Source organism: Neovison vison, chromosome 1, assembly GCF_020171115.1.
Source record: "Neovison vison isolate M4711 chromosome 1, ASM_NN_V1, whole genome shotgun sequence".
NCBI classification, from domain to species: Eukaryota; Metazoa; Chordata; class Mammalia; order Carnivora; family Mustelidae; genus Neogale; species Neogale vison.
In genome coordinates this window covers 245,934,756-245,952,858 of record NC_058091.1, presented here as the reverse complement: position 1 = coordinate 245,952,858, position 18,103 = coordinate 245,934,756, and the positions used below count along the sequence as shown (strand labels likewise).

Below are 18,103 nucleotides of genomic sequence, written 5' to 3'. Positions count from 1 at the left end.
AATAGTACCTGGGGTTTGTGCTGTGGGGACTGAACAGATATATAGGATTATATGTGAACGACAGTGGAATTAAAATAAATTTAAGACAAATCAGATTTCAAAGAAGGAATATTCAGGATCTGGTGGACTGGCTAGATTTAAAGAATGAAGAGGTATCACAATAGATCCAAGCCCAGATAAAGTTAATACTGGTGGGAAGCAGTGATAGAAGCCGAGAAGTTTCTGAGTGTAGTACCATAACTGAGGTGTTAGCATCCAGGGCTTATAAGACTCAATCTGGTCTCTTTGTTAAACTGCTCAAAAGGTATTTTCAGAACACAGGATTTTTTTCACAAGTGGTATGAATGGTCTCATTTATTGATTGTCTGCTAGATGCTAGTCACTGATAAGAATGCTTTAAAATGCATTATGAAGCCCTGTAGTAACCCTGTGATGTTTCATAGGCAAGAAAACTGAGGTTCAGGTGTTCACATTACAAGCATAGTGTAGAACCATGATTTGAGTCCAGACCTCTCTGAATCCCAAGCCCATACTTTTTTTTTTAGATAGATTTATTGAACTATAATTTACATATAGTAAAATCTACCTATTGTAAAGTATGTAGTTTGATGAGTTTGGGCAAATGCATTACTGTAATTAAGATATAGAACATTCCCTGCCTTACCCCAAGAAGTTCTCTCAAGTTTGTCTGTAGTCCTTCCCTCTACTCCCAGCTCTCGGTAATCACTGATTTGTTAGGTCATAGTTTTGCCTTTTCCAGAATGTCATATAAATGGAATCATATATTAGGTAGCATTTTGTTTCTGGTTCTTAGCTTGACCTTTTTAACTTACCTGTATTGTTGCGTGTATGAGTGGTTAATTTATTTTTTTATTGCAGGTAAATTGTGTGGCTATATTATAATTCATTCATACATTCCCTAGTTGATGGATATTAGGCTCTTTCCAGCTTCTAGCTATTAGGAATAAAACGGCTATAAACTTTGGTATATAGGCTTTTCGAGGTATCTTTTCCTATCTCTTGAGTAACTTCCTTGTGGTGGGTTGCTAGGTTATATGGAAGTATATGTTTAACTTTATGAGCTGTCAAACTACCTTTGAAAGTGGCTATATCGTTTTGTAGTTCTGCCAACAACATCTAAGAGTATAGTTGATCTATATCCTGTCACTACTTAGTATTGTCAGTCTTTTTTATTTTAGCCATTGTAGTAGATGAATGATAGTATTTCTGAGTGGGTTTTTTTTTATTGTAGTTTAATTTTTCTAATGCTTATGGATGTTAAGTATCTTTATGTGTTTACCATATCTTCTTTTGCTAAGTTTCTTTTCAGATATTTGCTTATTTTGAATGGGATTTTTGTCTTATTATGTGGCTGTGAGATTTCTTTTTATTGTGGATGCAAGCTGTAATCATCTAAGCGTTTTGCAAATACTGTATTTTGTTAACTACTTTTCCAAGGGCAGCAGTTTTTAATTTTGTTGAAATCCAGTCTATCATTTTTTTCTTGTACAGTTTGTTTGTTTTCCTAATTAGGAAATCTTTGCCTGACCCAAAATCACACAGATTTTCTTCTGTGTTTTCTTCTTGAAGTTTTATAGTTTATGTTCTAACATTTTGTGTATATGCTTCATTTCAGGTTACTTTTTATTATGGGGCAAGGTAAAGTTGAGATTTACCTTGTTACAGCACTCAGAGCCGTAACCATTCCAATCTTAGCTCTTATCATTAAGAATGTGACTTTAGACCTGTTGAGTCCTCCAAGTCTCCTGCTTAAGCAAGTAATCTCATAAGGGTTAGAGTGGATGTGTAGCAGCATTTCACACAGTGTCTTCAATATAGTAGGCATTCAGTCAATGACAGTTATGAATTATTATTGGTGAAATTGCTCATTCTTCCATTTAGCTAACAGTGAAGATCAGTTGCATGTGTGGGGGGATATGTTAGTGAACAAAGTTGCTATTTTTAGGGTGATTACGTGCTACTTGTTAATGTACAAATCACAAGATAGGCTATTACTATAATTTTATTAAATGACATTAAAGTTAAGGGTGCATTATGGTGCAGCAGTGAAACCTTACAGTTGATACCTAAGCACTCTACTAGTGTGGTAGTTTAATAAATTAGGTTCTGAAATTATCTCAGAAGAGGAATTGGTCAGCCTTGGAATTATAGAGGCAAACATTAGAAGAATATCATCAGTGCCACTCCAGGGAGAGAACATTGAATCTGGTTGCACATATTTCTAGGAGATTAGGCCACCAGCTTTCCCTAGAAAACAGCCAGTGAGATCATTTGTCACATTTCATATGTTCAGAGTTCTCTGTGCTTGAGCAGCCTTTGAATCAAAATACAGTTTTTCATGTAAATTTTGCCTTCAGCCTCAGAATGTAGTCATGACTCAAGATAAGTTTCTAGCTCACACAGTAGTTCTATTTTTTTAAAATAGCCTATTAAAGATTTAAGTTTTTGTAATGTGGTACTTTACATAATGTGATTCTACCCAATGAATGAATGACTTTCATGGGAGCTGTGAGCACAAGATGTGGGCTTTTGAAGTTAGAAGTGGGGTTTAATTATTGTTTTTTTTCCTTAGTAACTCTTAGGAGCTGTGCAAATTTTTTAATTGTCTCATCCTCGGGATCTCTATGCCTCCTATAATTTATAGCATTGTTAGCATTAAGTGAGAGAGATCACTTTTACTAAGTACCTAGCCAGGACATCTTACTTGTTTTCATTTATTTGCACTATAAACTATAGTGAAATTTATATACAGTATTGGTTTATTTTCAGAATCGTCTAAAAGAAATTGAACAAAACCTCTCTAAAATAATGAGACTTGACAATGAAATTAAAGCCTTGGATAGCCGGAAGAAGCAAATGGAGAAAGATAATAGTGAACTGGAACAGAAAATGGAAAAGGTTTGTGGTGGTAGAATTTCATTTTTCAAAATTTTGAGATTATTAAAATGAACCTCATTTGAATCCATTTTGCCACTCGTATTTCAAAAAAAAAACCACAAATATTAGTGTTTGTGTTATTTCCATGTATATGTTAAAGGGAAGGATATTGAATAAGCTTTGGTTCATATTTTGTACTTTAGAGTGATAACTTGTTTTATTTATTCATTAAAGCTCCTATTTTGGTTCTCTGCACAGGTTTTTCAAGGGACTGATGAGCAACTAAATGATTTATATCATAATCACCAGAGAACAGTAAGGGAGAAAGAAAGGAGACTGGTAGACTGTCAGCGTGAACTGGAGAAGTTAAATAAAGAATCAAGACTTCTCAATCAGGAAAAATCAGAACTGCTTGTTGAGCAGGGTAGGACAAAACGTTAACTTGGTCTTTTTTCCTATTATATTATGCTTTTTCCACACGAATAATGAATCTCCAAGGAATTATATAGAGTGAAAAAAGCCAACCTAAAAAGATAATATATGGTATGCTTCCATTTATATAACATTTCTGAAATGTCAGAACAGATTAGTAGTTGCCAGGGTTATTGAGCAGGAGGAGGAGCTGGAGGAAGATTAGTATGTTTATGGTTGTAAAAAGCAACAAGAGCAAAAAAAAAACCCCACATAAGTATGGTTATAAAAGATTGTGTGGGGGGTGCCTCAGTGGCTCAGTGGGGTAAAGCCTCTGCCTTTGGCTCAAGTCATGATCCCAGGGTCCTGGGATCGAGCCCCACATCAGGCTCTCTGCACAGTGGAGAGCCTGCTTCCCCCTTGCTTCCTCTTTGTGATCTCTCTCTCTCTCTCTTTCTCTGTCAAATAAATAAATAAATAAAATCCTCCCCCCAAAAAGATTATGGATACAGAAGCTTATTGTGGTATTTGAACTGTTCATTAATGTTCACTGTCATGGTGGAGATATGAACTAACACAGTTGATTATATTATGTAGAACTTAATATACACAAATAGATAAAAAGTAACACTGGGGAAATCTGAATAAAACTGGTGGATTGTATCAATGTCAGTATCCTGACTGTGAAATTATACTATAGTATTGTAGAATATTACTAAAGGAAGCACTGTTTTTTCTCCCAACAGTTCTGATGCCAGGTGTGTGGGTTTTTCCACACCAGGCAATCCTCCAGTTTTGGGCAGAGAGAATTTCGTTCTGACACTAATTATCTGGAGTCAGTGCTTTACCTGTGTAGTCCGACGAAACTGCCTACCCAGTTCAGATTCCAGTTGCAAGTCCCAAGTTGTCTGTCACCTACACTTCTGATCAGTTGGCTGTAAATCAGGAGTTCCCACAAACCCTTTCTGAGACTCAGTAATTTGCTATAATCATTCATAGAACTTAGGGAAACTTTTTGTGTTTATTATAAAGGATACCACTCAGGAACAGTCAAATGGAAAAGATACTTAGTGCAAGGTATGCAGAAGGGTCTTCAGCTTCCATACCCTCTCCATGTGCATCACTCACACATGAACCAGCACCGTGATGTATTTACCAACCTGTAAGGTCTCTGAATGCTGTTGTTCAGCGTTCTAATGGAAGTTCCATTATATAGGCATGGCTGAATAAATAATTAACCATTGGTGATTGAACTCAATCTTCAGCTGCTCCATAGAGTTGAGGAGGTGGGTACTGAAAGTTCCTACTCTCTAATCCCATTGTTGGTTCATTTGAGCACCAGCTCCCGTCGTCATCGTCGTAAGGGTCACTGCATTAGAATAAACTCCAGTATGCTGAAAAGGACTAAGAATGAGTAACAAAAGATGCTCCTTCCACCTATATCACTGAGACACTTGAAAATTGAATTATTATGGTTGTGTGTTTTAAAGGTCGTTTGCAGCTACAGGCGGATCGCCATCAAGAACATATCCAAGCTAGAGATTCATTAATTCAGTCTTTGGCAACACAGCTAGAATTGGATGGCTTTGAACGTGGACCATTCAATGAAAGACATATTAAAAATTTTCACAAACTTGTGAGAGAGAGACAAGAAAGGGAAGCAGAAATTGCCAGCCAGCTGATGGTAAATATTGCTATATTCTTTTGTTTGTATCGGATTCTCTAGTTGTACTGTTTTAATTTTGGGGTGGACCTCATATTGTCAAATTTTCAGGTTAGTGTTAGGCTAGAATCTTTTTGAGATAGAAAAAACCCTTATGGAAGCAAATTTCTAAAATTTTTAAGGATAAAAATATGAAGAAAATACAGACTACATTTTAAATTTGATTTTGTTACCTTTCTTTTTTTTTTTTTTTTCTTTTCCAGTTTTACTGAGATAATTAACAGGTACCACTCAACGTTTAAGGCATATGGCATGATGGACTGGTTTACATATATTGTGAAATGCTTACCACAGTGGGTTCAGCTGAAACCCATTTCCTCATGTAGATACAATAAAAGAAAAGAATATATATTTACCTTGTGATGAGAACTATTAGAATGTACTTCCTTAACTTCCTGTATATCACATGGCAGTGTTAGTGGTAGTCATCATTATATACGTTATATCTATAGTACTTATAACTAGAAATTTGAACCTTTTGACCACCTTCCTTCAACTCTCCCTCCTCCCTCCTTCCACCTCTGTGACCACAAGTCTGATCTCTTTTATTTGAGTTTGTTTATTTTCGGGGTGATCTCTTTTATTTGAGTTTGTTTATTTTCGGGGTTTGTTTTGTTTTTAGGTTCCACAGTGTAAGTGAGAGCATACAGTGTTTGTCTTCCAAAATTTCTTTTTAAAGGTAATCATAAAGAAAAAGTTTGCTCATGGTTAATAATGATTATCTTTGGGTGAAGGTTATTGCACTTTTTTGTACTTTGCTCTATTTTTCTTAGCAGGTGTTAACTTTGTATTCAAGAAACTTTATTAAATGGTTCAGTGAAAAAAATTGTTAATGCTCATTCTTCTTATATGTAGAATGACTTTGCAGAAAAAGAAACTCTGAAACAAAAACAGATAGATGAAATAAGGGACAAGAAAACTGGACTGGGAAGAATAATTGAGCTAAAATCAGAAATCCTAACTAAGAAGCAGAATGAGCTGAGAAATGTGAAGCATGAATTACAGCAGTTGGAAGGATCATCAGACAGGATTCTTGAACTAGACCAGGAGCTCTCAAAAGCTGTAAGATACTTTTTGAGTAATCTAATAACTTTAATGTGTAAAATGTTTAGAATCTTATATTCTGAAGTATATTATCTGTTGCTAATCTTAAGATTATGGCATTTCAATAAAAACATCAACCTTGTCTATGAATGTCATACAAAATGAAAACATCTGAATATTATAATCATACCAACTCTTTGATTCTGGAAGTGGGTGGATTGAAAATTAGAATTACGTAAGAAGCTTTTTTAAAAGACTTAGGCTTGGGGGCACCTGGGTAGCTCAGTCGATTAAGCGTCTGCCGTCAGATCAGGTCATGATTCCAGAGTCCTGGGATCAGGCCGTGCATTGGGCTCCCTGCTCAGTGTAGTGTCTGCTTCTCCCTTTGCCCTCATCCCACTCCTTCATGTTCTCTCTAGAGTGGGGACTAGAAATATATGTTCCAAAAAACCAGGTGATTGTTAGGAGTACCTTGGTTGAGAACCACTTACCTAAGTTTAAAAAAAAAATTTTTTTTTGCTCTAGGTTCCACACACTGTAGATTTTACATAATTCTTGCCATGGTATCACTTTATATGTGGTAGAAATTTTCCTAGACCAGCTGCTTTTACAAATATCCAAATTCTCTTCCTTTTTTTCTGATCTGTCCCCTTCCTTCACATATCTGCCACCAAAGTAGGCATCCTAAAGCTCGGTAGATTTCCCTCCCAGAACCCATCTTGATAATTTAAGTAAACATTTCAATTTGTTCTGTAACTTAGCATCTAGCATACATTTTTGTCAGTTTAGCAGTTTGTCACAGTTTCCCATCACATTGCCTTGTGATGGTAAAGTACTCGTTAGAGACCACATCACACTATTACATGTTTTCTAAATGCCAGGCAATGTAGTACGTTTACGTGGGTACCTGATGAATACTTACCAACCAAAGAGTTACTAAACTGTACATTTGGATGTATTTTTCTCAGTTTTCTCTACCATTATAACCGAGTAAGATAACATTATGAGATTTTCCTTAAAAGTCTGTGCTTTTTCTCTTCTAGGATAAAAGTAAACAGTAATATCTTGATCATTCTGAGGAATAGTTGATTTCTAATACATTTTGTCATTGTTTTAACACAAAACATATAAACTTGTGTGTTTGAATTATTAATAAGGAACGTGAGCTAAGCAAGGCTGAGAAAAACAACAATGTAGAAGCTCTAAAAACAGAAGTAATAAACCTTCAAAATGAGAAAGCAGACCTAGACAGGACCCTGCGTAAATTGGACCAGGAGATGGAACAGTTAAACTATCATACAACAACACGCACCCAGATGGAGATGCTGACCAGAGACAAAGTATGACCTTTCTTTTTGTTCTAACTATACTTCTGGTATTAAAAAAATTTACATTTGTAAGGGATGCACTACAAAATACTTAGGTGGTGTTGGTATTGTATTTTAGGAGTTAAGTGAGCTTAATATTCTATAAAATAAGACTTTGGAGCTTAGGAAAACTATTTTCTAATTCCAAAAAATAATACTGAAGTATATATACACATGCCCATTGCTATTAATATTTATCACATGTCATATAGACGTTTTAATTTTTACTATTGTCAGACTTGTTACTTTTTTCTCTTATGGCACGGAAGGGTAATTCCCACTGTGAGACTTTAAGAATTTTGCATTTTCTTCTTTCATATTCATTGTTTTATTTTTTTAAGCCTAGACTTTTAGTCTAGAATTTATTTTTGTTCTGAGCCACCTAGCTGGCTCAGTTGGTAGAGCGTGTAACTCTTGATCTCAGAGTTGTAAATTAGAATTTATTTTTGTTCTTGATACAATGTAGAAATCTTGGACTTTGTTTTTATTTATTTATTTATTTATTTTTAAATTTTTTATGGGGCATCTGGATGGCTCAGTCGTTAAGTGTCTGCCTTCAGCTCAGGTCATGATCCCAGAGTCCTGGAATCGAGCCCTGCATCGGGCTCCCTGCTCAGTGGAAGCCTGCTTCTGCCTCTCACTCCCCCTGCTTGTGTTCTCTCTCTCGCTGTGTCTCTCTCGATCAAATAAATAAAGAAAATTTTTTCTATAGGCTGACAAAGATGAACAAATCAGGAAAATAAAATCTCGACACAGTGATGAATTAACTTCATTGTTAGGATATTTTCCCAACAAAAAACAGCTTGAAGACTGGCTTCATAGTAAATCAAAAGAAATTAATCAGACCAGGGACAGACTTGCCAAATTGAAGTAAGTAGTTTTAACATTTGGAGATGTACTACAGAGCTTTTATTTCATGCTTTTTATTTTTCATTGTTTGAAATATTCTACTTATTGTTATAAAATGGAATGTTTTATGTTAGTCGACTTCGGTTCTGCTGTATTTATCAGTCTAGTAAAATGATGACATTAATATGGGCCTTTTGTTCCTTGAAAGTTTGCAGAACTTAGAGGATTAAAATTCTCCTTTATAAAAAAGAGGCCTAACACTATAAAATTCATAGAAGAAAATTTAGGGGGAAGGCTTCATTATATTGAAGTTGACAAATACTTTCTTGGACCCGACATCAAAAGCACAGGCAGCAAAAGCAAAAGTAGATAAATGGGACTACATCAAACTTAAGAACTTCTACAAAGCAAGGAACAACCGGGAAAAGGCAACCAACAAAAAGGGAGAAAATATTCAAACCATTTATCTAATAAGTGGTTATTATCTAGAATATGTAAACAACTCCTGTAATTAACAACACAAAAATAAATAATTGGACTTAAAAATGGGCAAAGAATTTGAATAGACATTTCTCCAGAGGCCATATATAAATGGCCATTGAGCAAATGAAAAAGTACCTAATTCATCAGGGAGATGCAGATGAAAACCACAATGATAGATCACTTCACACCAGTTTAGCATGGCTACTACCAAAACAAAACCCAAAACAAAAAAATCAGAAAATAACAAATTATTGGTGAGGATATTGAGAAACTGGAACCTTTGTACATTGTTTGTGGGAATATGAAATAGTACCGCTGATAGAGAAAATGGAGGTTCTTCCAAAAAAAAAAAATAGAATTACCAGATGATCCAGGAGTTCCATTTCTGAGTATATTCAAAAGCATTGAAAACATGATCTTGAGATTTTTGCAAATCCATGTTCATTACAGCATTATTCTTGGTAGTCAGATGAATGATAAAGATTCAACGTGTATGTGTATAATGTGTGTTTCTGATTACTCAGCTTTAAAAAAGAAGGAAATCCTGGGGGCTGGCTCAGTCTGTCAAGCATGTGACTCTTACTCCCCAGGTTGTGAGTTCAAGCCCCCATTGAGTGTAAAGCTTACCCAGGGTTGGTAGGGTGCCTGGGGTGGGGGCAGGCAAGTAATCCTGTCCTGCTACAACTTGGATGAACCTTGGGGATATTACTGCTAAGTCAAATAAGCTAGTTACAAAGGGATAAATACTGTGAGATTCTACTCACCTGAGGTACCCAAAGTAGTCAAACTCTTGAAAACAGAAAAGTAGAGTGATGGTTGCCAGGAAGTGGGAGAGGGGGAAGGAGAATCATTGTTAAAGGGTTATGGAGTTTCAGTTTTATAAAATGTAAAAGTTTTAGAGATGTAGGACAACAATGTGTATATAGTTAATACTATTGTATTTTACACTTAAAAAATGGTTAGGATGGTGAATTTTATATAGTGTGTGTTTTTTACCACAATAAAGAAGTGATCATTTTTTTTTAATGTCGCTTTGAGTGGTGGTTGGATAGAAGAGTCAAATTCTGTACAGATATTTGAGGAAGATAGTGGATTTTGCTTTGGTCATGTTTAATTTGTTTTTTTTTTTTTATGGAAATGGGTCTTAGGAAATAGAATATTAGAGTTTGAAGTTCAAGAGTTTGGAAGTTTTTGCTTTCTAAGTAATAATTGGAGTCATTTGTATAGGCCATATCACCTTAAAAGGGTTACGTGAAGAGAAGAGAAAAGGTTATAGTCAGATGCCTGGGAAACAGCAGTAGTTACTGTTGGTAAGCAAAGGAAGAGGAGCAAGTGAAGGGAATTCAGGGAGCTGGGGAGAGAGCCAGACTGGAGTACTTCTTGAGACCTTGAGTAAATAGATCTTCCGTGAGGGGTCAGCAGTGCTGGGTGTTAAGATAATGATGTTGATGAACATGGCTCCATGGCTAGGATGGTCAAAGCATCATCTATATTAGTTACTTCTTCTTGCCTTATTTTTACTGTGACTCAAAATGGGAAGTATCAAAATGTAGCACACATGCACTCATACACATTCATCTGAAACAAGTTTCTCAAAAGAGTATGTGTCCAAACAATGCTCAGTCTGTTGCAGTGTATTTTATTCTGTTTCATTTTTTTAAGATTATGAATACAATCCATTATACTGATTACATGACTTGCCCAGTGGATTATAACCTGTAAACCCTAATCTATGTTGGTATGACGGTTGGCTAGGATAATATTTAAGAGTTGAAGTTGAGATGAATTGTATTAGTGAGCAAAGTCTTTGATGAATGAGAGAGAATGGATGATGATGTAAGTAGATGACAGCAACAAGGAAGGGATAAAGAAGTTCTTACAGAAGGGAAGGGAAGTGATACTGAAAGGGTCCAAAGGGAATCAGGAGAATGTTCTTTTCTCTCGTTCTCCTGCAAACATATTCGCTGAGCCTCCTCATCTGAGCTCAAAGACCATGAACCCCAAAGAATCACACAGTTTTGCCTATACACATAAGTCTGGGTGCAGGCCCATGAGCAGGTTTGGAAAGTGATCAGTGTCCAGGGTGGAGTTCAGGCAGAAGAGGACTGTTGCCTTGACTTCTAAAAAAAAAGTACTTAGTTACAGCAAACCTTTGTAATATTTCTTGGCAGAATTTGTATTTACCTACTCAGATTTTTCAAACTTCATTTCTCATGTTGTAAAATTGTAATCTGTATTCATTCTTATTTTAGCAAGGAACTAGCTTCATCTGAGCAAAATAAAAATCATATAAATAATGAACTAAAAAAGAAAGAAGAACGGTTGTCCAGTTATGAAGACAAGCTGTTTGATGTTTGTGGTAGCCAGGATTTTGAAAGTGATTTAGACAGACTTAAAGAAGAAATTGAAAAATCCTCAAAACAGCGAGGTAAGTTACCTTCTTTATATTATCAAGGTGCTTTGACACTTGAATTTTCACTCACTGGTAGCTATTAAGGATGGGGAAAAAATGTTCATCATCACTAGCCATCAGGGAGATTCAAATTAAAACCACATTGAGATATCACCTTACGCCAGTTAGAATGGCCAAAATTAGCAAGACAGGAAACAACATGTGTTGGAGAGGATGTGGAGAAAGGGGAACCCTCTTACACTGTTGGTGGGAATGCAAGTTGGTGCAGCCACTTTGGAGAATGGTGTGGAGATTCCTCAAGAAATTAAAAATAGGGCGCCTGGGTGGCTCAGTGGCTTAAGCTGCTGCCTTCGGCTCAGGTCATGATCTCAGGGTCCTGGGATCGAGTCCCGCATCGGGCTCTCTGCTCAGCAGGGAGCCTGCTTCCTCCTCTCTCTCTGCCTGCCTGTCTGCCTACTCATGATCTCTCTCTGTCAAATAAATAAATAAAATCTTTAAAAAAAAAAAGAAAGAAATTAAAAATAGAGCTTCCCTATGACCCTGCAATTGCACTACTGGGTATTTACCCCAAAGATACAGATGTAGTGAAAAGAAGGGCCACCTGACAGATTAAGAACTGTTTGTTGTAGCAGCAATGGCCACGGTCGCCAAACTGTGGAAAGAACCAAGATGCCCTTCAACGGACAAATGGATAAGGAAGATGTCGTCCATATACACTATGGAGTATTATACCTCCATCAGAAAGGTTGAATACCCAACTTTTGTAGCAACATGGATGGGACTGGAAGAGATTATGCTGAGTGAAATAAGTCAAGCAGATAGAGTCAGTTATCATATGGTTTCACTTATTTGTGGAGCATAACAAATAGCATGGAGGACAAGGGGAGTTAGGAGAAAGGAGTTGAGGGAAATTGGAAGGGGACGTGAACCATGAGAGACTATGGACTCTGAAAAACAACCTGAAGGTCTTGAAGGGGTTGGGGGAACAAGGTGGTGGGTATTAGGGAGGGCACGTATTGCATGGAGCATTGGGTCTGGTGCAAAAACAATGAATACTGTTAACGCTGAAAATAAATTAAAAAATTAAAAAAAAAAAAAAAGATGGGAGATTTAAAAATTTGTTTCTGGCGCCAAAGGGGTCAAGATTCAGTCCCGGTTCTACTTAAATGGTTTTGTGACTTTGGACAAATTATCAAATGATTCCTTTACTTCAGATTCATCTGACATAATTACCTACCAAGTATGGTGTTAAGACTAAATGAGATTAATAGGTATAAAGCACTTAGAACAATTTCTGGTACACAGTATGCTCCAAAATTTCATTACACTTTTTGTGTGTTACCAGAAAGTAATTAATACAAATCTGAATGTATTGTGCCCATTCAAAAAAGAATATAAATATGAGAGGATTTTTTTTTCCTAATATGTCTATAAATGAAGAATGATCCTGTATATATGAAAAAGAATAGAACCATAATAATAAAACTCTATTTTATATTCTTTTTATTGGTAATATATTTATTTTCTTAAAATAGCCATGTTGGCTGGAGCCACAGCAGTTTACTCCCAGTTCATTACTCAGCTAACAGATGAAAACCAGTCATGTTGCCCTGTCTGTCAGAGGGTTTTTCAGACAGAAGCTGAATTACAGGAAGTCATCAGTGATTTGCAGTCTAAGCTGCGGCTCGCTCCAGATAAACTGAAGTCAACAGAATCAGAACTAAAGAAAAAAGAAAAGCGGCGTGACGAAATGCTGGGACTTGTCCCCATGAGGTGAGAATAGGGATTTACTATTACTGCACATGAATAGCAGCACTTATAAAAGATGCCCATCCAGTCCCTGGCATAGGGTAGGTGTTCAGTAATGGATTGAATGAATAAAAGTTCAAGTCAAGATTCTGAGCCAGTGTGCCCCATCTTTTGTTAATTATAAGACAAAGCAATTATTGAGGTGCCTCTGTGACTCAGTCAGTTAGGTGTCTGCCTTTGACTCAGGTCCTGATCTCAGGGTCTTGACATGGAGTCCCAATGTCAGACTCCCTGCTCAGCAAGGAATCTGCTCTTCCTTCTTCTTCTGACCCTTTCCACTGCTTGTGTTTTTGCTCTCTAAGTAAATAAAAGTCTTTTTAAAAAATTATTTAAAAGTAAACAAACTTCTTAAACTAGTCACAGGGCAGTTATTATAATCTTTACTTTTTTCTTTTTGTGTGGTGTATGTGTGTTTGTGTGTGCGTGTGTTAATTACTGAGTCCTGGCTTGAAGACAGAAATTTTGACAGATGAAGAACTGTTTGCTGATCTCTCACTTTCTAAATTCAGCAGGAAAACTTACTGAAAACTTCCCCCAACAGACAAATTTTAAACTATATTTTTATGTCTTTTCTCCTTTCAAAAAAAATGAATCATCATGATATCTATTGTTCATTTTCCCTCAGTTACTCAAGAAATTCAAATAGTGGCCTATTTATAAATAAAATCAAGTCAGAAAGTATGTGATGATGCCTTGGGGTTTCCCACAATGTAGATCATAAAACTGGTCACAGAGACCAGTATGACATAATCTTTAAGGAGCTGATGGTCTAAGGAGACAAGCTCTCAGAATTGAATATTTAGAAAGCTGGGCTTAATAAAGTTCTTAATTGGTTCAGACAGGTATATTAGTTAAGAGGAGAGAAGCCAGTGGACTATGGAATGAGAATAAGATTTTGAGAACATAATAGGAGGAGATTGTGAAATGTAGGGAAGTTGGTTCTGCTCAGTTAACACTTCATGATAAAATGCCTGTGTGATGATATGAAGTGAGGAGAATGATAGAGACCTTGTAACTTCAAGTTGGGCTACTGTTAACATAATGACAGGTCAGGAGGATCATCTGCTTTTGAACCACAGCTGACCTCAGGTAACAGAAACAGTGGAGAGGGAAAGTGCAGCTAAGAGGACTACTGTATTACTGTAATGTTTTCCAAACCGAGAGATTTTCTGTAAATTAACTGACTATACTGATCAAAAGTGTCAAGATCATGAAAGACAAAGACTGAAGAACTTTTGAAGGCTGTAGGAACCTAAGGAGAAATAACATCTAGTTGCCATGTGGGATCCTGGGCTTGGCCCTAAAACAGAAAAACATTAATGGAAAGACTGCTGAAATTCCTCATATCATCACACAGGCATTTTATCATATATATCATCACACAGCATTTTATCATATCATCTTAGGGAGTGAGAGTGCAGTACAATAAGATTTTTTAAATTTTTATTTATTTGAGAGAGAGCACACACTTGAATGAGGGGAGGGGCCGTGGGAGAGAATCTCAAACAGACTCCCACTGGTGCAGACCCTGACTTGGGGTTCGATCCCATGACCCATGAGATCATGACCTGAGCCGAGATACCAGTCAGACACTGCACCAACTAAGCCACTCACGTGCCCCTGTACAGTAAGATATTTTGAGAGAGACCATATTCACTTAACTTTTTTTTACAGTATATTTTTTATTTTATTACAGTTTATTGTTATAATTGTTTAATTATTAGTATTATTAATCTCTAATAGTCAGATGTGACTATAGGGGAAAAAAGGTGTATATATAAGGTTTGGTACTATCCATGGTTTCAGGCATCTACTGGGCGTCTTGGAGTATATACCCTGGGGATCTGCGTGGCTTCAGGGAGACTGTTGTAATTGTTGTGAGCAGGATCTGCCATTGGATACTGAAATCAGTGGGCAAAAGTTTGAGGAGAAGCAAGATATTGACATAGTCCCAATATATTTCTTGTAAGATTGTTATTAATTACAAAGACAAAAATAGTAAATTTATAGTGGGTAAAACTGGCTGACACCATCTTAACCAAGTATGAAAAAGATTAACATCTCCAGTAATGAAGTATAATGATGTCATGTGTCCACTGATATGATGCCCTGAGGATACAATCACTTCTTATTATATTTTTGCCAAAAATGCATAACCTCCATTTTATGATAAGAAAACATTAGCTAATTTTTAATTGTGTGTTCTCTGTTCAGGCAAAGCATAATTGATTTGAAGGAGAAGGAAATACCGGAATTAAGAAACAAACTGCAGAACGTCAATAGAGACATACAGCGCTTAAAGAATGACATAGAGGAACAGGATACACTCTTGGGCACAATAATGCCTGAAGAAGAAAGTGCTAAAGTCTGCCTGACAGATGTTACAATTATGGAGAGGCTCCAGGTAAATTTATTGTAGTTGAAGGCCAAATAAAACTTGTTTCTTGGGGGTTTGAATGTGAAATGTGAGAGTGGTAAAAACAGATAGTATTCAGGTATAGGTTGAGTTTTGAGTTCCCTGTCCTGAACTGCAGATACTCTGATGGGAGTACGGCTTAGTTTACATTCCTGGGTTTGGATTCTTTATTCATAAACATGAGAATTAAGAAATGTCCTGTTTGTTTTCATATTTAGTTGGTTTCCTTTTGTTTATGTTTTTAAATTATTAAAATTCATTTTATCCTATTAAACCTTATTAAAATTTAATAAGAAATCAGTTACAAATTCAGATTTTAAAGTACAGTTTTTTGGTTTTTTAAAAAGATTTTATTTATTAGGCAGAGAGGCAGGCAAAGAGAGAGGGGGAAGCAGGCTCCCTGCTGAGCAGAGAGCCCGATGCGGGGCTCGATCCCAGGACCCTGAGGTCATGACCTGCACTAAAGGCTGAGGCTTAACCCACTGAGCCACCCAGGCGCCCCTAAAACACAGTTTTTAAAGATACTGAATAATGATAATGTAATAAGTTTGTTAAAGGAAATAACTTTGTTTTATTCTTAAGATGGAACTTAAAGATGTTGAAAGAAAAATTGCACAACAAGCAGCTAAGCTGCAAGGACTAGACTTGGATAGAACTGTTCAACAAGTAAACCAGGAAAAACAAGAAAAGCAACACAAATTAGATACAGGTAATACAGTCTGTTTCTTCATATACCCATAAAGACCTCAACATCCCGGCGTATGCTTTTTATCACAAATTTTGTATGTTATGTGGACAAGGAACTGTCTTTTTTGCAGTTCACCCTATATTCACTCTCTTTTCTCAAAGTCTCACTTGTTTCCTTGCTTTGCACAACAGATTTAGAATGATGGGAGGTTTTGAATGATGGATATGTGATGAGTTCTACTCTTTTTTTAGTCTTACTTACCCTGTGGTCCTCACCCATGGGTGGCCAGAAAGGGGTTCCATAGCACTTTTCTTGCAGTGGGTGAGACTCATGGAAGCTGAGCTTTTGTGAATTCCATGAACTCTAAAAATGGAAGCTAGCTGCTTGTAGTATTTTCTGTATCCTTACTTTAGTCGCTGTGTATGTTTTTGTGTAGTTTCCAGTAAGATGGAATTGAATCGTAAGCTTATACAGGACCAGCAGGAACAGATCCAACACCTTAAAAGTACAACAAATGAACTTAAATCAGAGAAACTTCATATATCTACTAATTTACAACGTCGTCAGCAACTAGAGGAGCAGACTGTGGAATTATCCACTGAAGTTCAGTCCTTATTCAGAGAGATAAAGGTAAGAAAATTCATACAAAACTATTTTTTTCTTTCTTTTTTTTTTTTAAATTAAATGGGCTCTATGCCGAACATGGGCTTGAACTCACAACCCTGAGATCAGTTGTCTCATGGTGTACTGACTGAGCCAGCCAGGTGTGCCCCACGTATCTTTTTTTTAAGTTAGTTCAAATATGTGAAATGCTCTTTATTGGTATAGTGACTAAAACTGTGGTTACGGGGAGGATTAAATAAAAAATAGTATAATTCTTTCTGTGGCTCCTTTGTTGACAAAACTTGTACTAACAGGTAAAGGTGTCAGGGAAGATTTTGGCTATAATAAGGAAGAATTGGCTGCTTGGTTAATTATTGAACTTCCTGTTACTGGGGCTGGTCAGGTGGCTAGTTAACTACACATACGGAGTCCTGCATGTATGGGGTATTTGTCTTACCTACCAATCCTGTATCCATGGCAGATACTGCCTCTCAGTCATAGTGCTTTTTCTGTTGATTCCAGGTGTAATCTCAGAATCCTTCCCACTATAGTGAGCAGGCTTTGAGTTACTGTGTGGAATGGAAACCATTCAGCATCCCTTATCTAGATTAATCACATCTAAGACCAAATCAAATTTTTGAACAGTTTTAGAAATAATAATCTTACCCAGCTTTTCATAATTGTAAACATTCAGTGAGTACTAAATATATTACTGAGTCTGTCATTAATTACTATAAATGTTTCAGAAGTATTTTCAAATTACAAATTATCAGAGGCTTAGAGTATGATAGGAAATAGTAACATCTTACATTTGTTTAATTTTTTTACTCTTTATAAAGCCCTTTGAAATTAAACAGTTCAGGGGCGCCCGGGTGGCTCAGTGGGTTAAGCCGCTGCTCTCGGCTCGGGTCATGATCTCAGGGTCCTGGGATCGAGTCCCGCATTGGGTTCTCTGCTCAGCGGGGAGCCTGCTCCCTTCCTCTCTCTCTGCCTGCCTCTCTGCCTACTTGTGATCTCTCTCTGTCAAATAAATAATTAAAATCTTTAAAAAAAAAAAAAAGAAATTAAACAGTTCAGCGTCTCAGTAACCTTGTTGAGGTATATGGCTTAGTCCCCTTTTTATAAAGAAGAGATTGAGACTTCCAGATGCTACATGTCTTAGCCAAGGTCATGCAGCTAGTAGGAGGCAGGGTTTATTTTCAGGTGGCTCTTCAATGTCTGTTACATTTGACTTCCTACCACACTGTACCTCTTCTCAATATGATAAAATACAAAAAATACACCTACACTAAAGTAATGCTAAGGGATTGTTTCTTCTTTTATGGGTTCATTAGATATTCATTATCTTAGCTTGAGTATCCTTGTTTTCTACAGTGGTAAGTATGCTATAGAGCTGTTA

At 36.5% G+C, this 18,103-nt stretch overlaps 1 protein-coding gene across 1 annotated transcript in view; it reads left to right on the top strand.

Moving 5' to 3' along the window:
• Positions 1 to 18,103, top strand: part of RAD50 (RAD50 double strand break repair protein) — a 102,650-nt gene that overhangs the window by 46,407 nt on the left and 38,140 nt on the right. Inside the window, exons 6-16 of the mRNA XM_044227946.1 lie at positions 2,791 to 2,919; positions 3,157 to 3,322; positions 4,800 to 4,993; positions 5,888 to 6,094; positions 7,234 to 7,416; positions 8,156 to 8,313; positions 11,028 to 11,203; positions 12,724 to 12,961; positions 15,212 to 15,401; positions 15,996 to 16,122; positions 16,538 to 16,731. Coding sequence (XP_044083881.1) covers positions 2,791 to 2,919; positions 3,157 to 3,322; positions 4,800 to 4,993; positions 5,888 to 6,094; positions 7,234 to 7,416; positions 8,156 to 8,313; positions 11,028 to 11,203; positions 12,724 to 12,961; positions 15,212 to 15,401; positions 15,996 to 16,122; positions 16,538 to 16,731 — 1,962 coding nt within the window. The remainder of the gene's footprint in view (positions 1 to 2,790; positions 2,920 to 3,156; positions 3,323 to 4,799; positions 4,994 to 5,887; positions 6,095 to 7,233; positions 7,417 to 8,155; positions 8,314 to 11,027; positions 11,204 to 12,723; positions 12,962 to 15,211; positions 15,402 to 15,995; positions 16,123 to 16,537; positions 16,732 to 18,103) is intronic.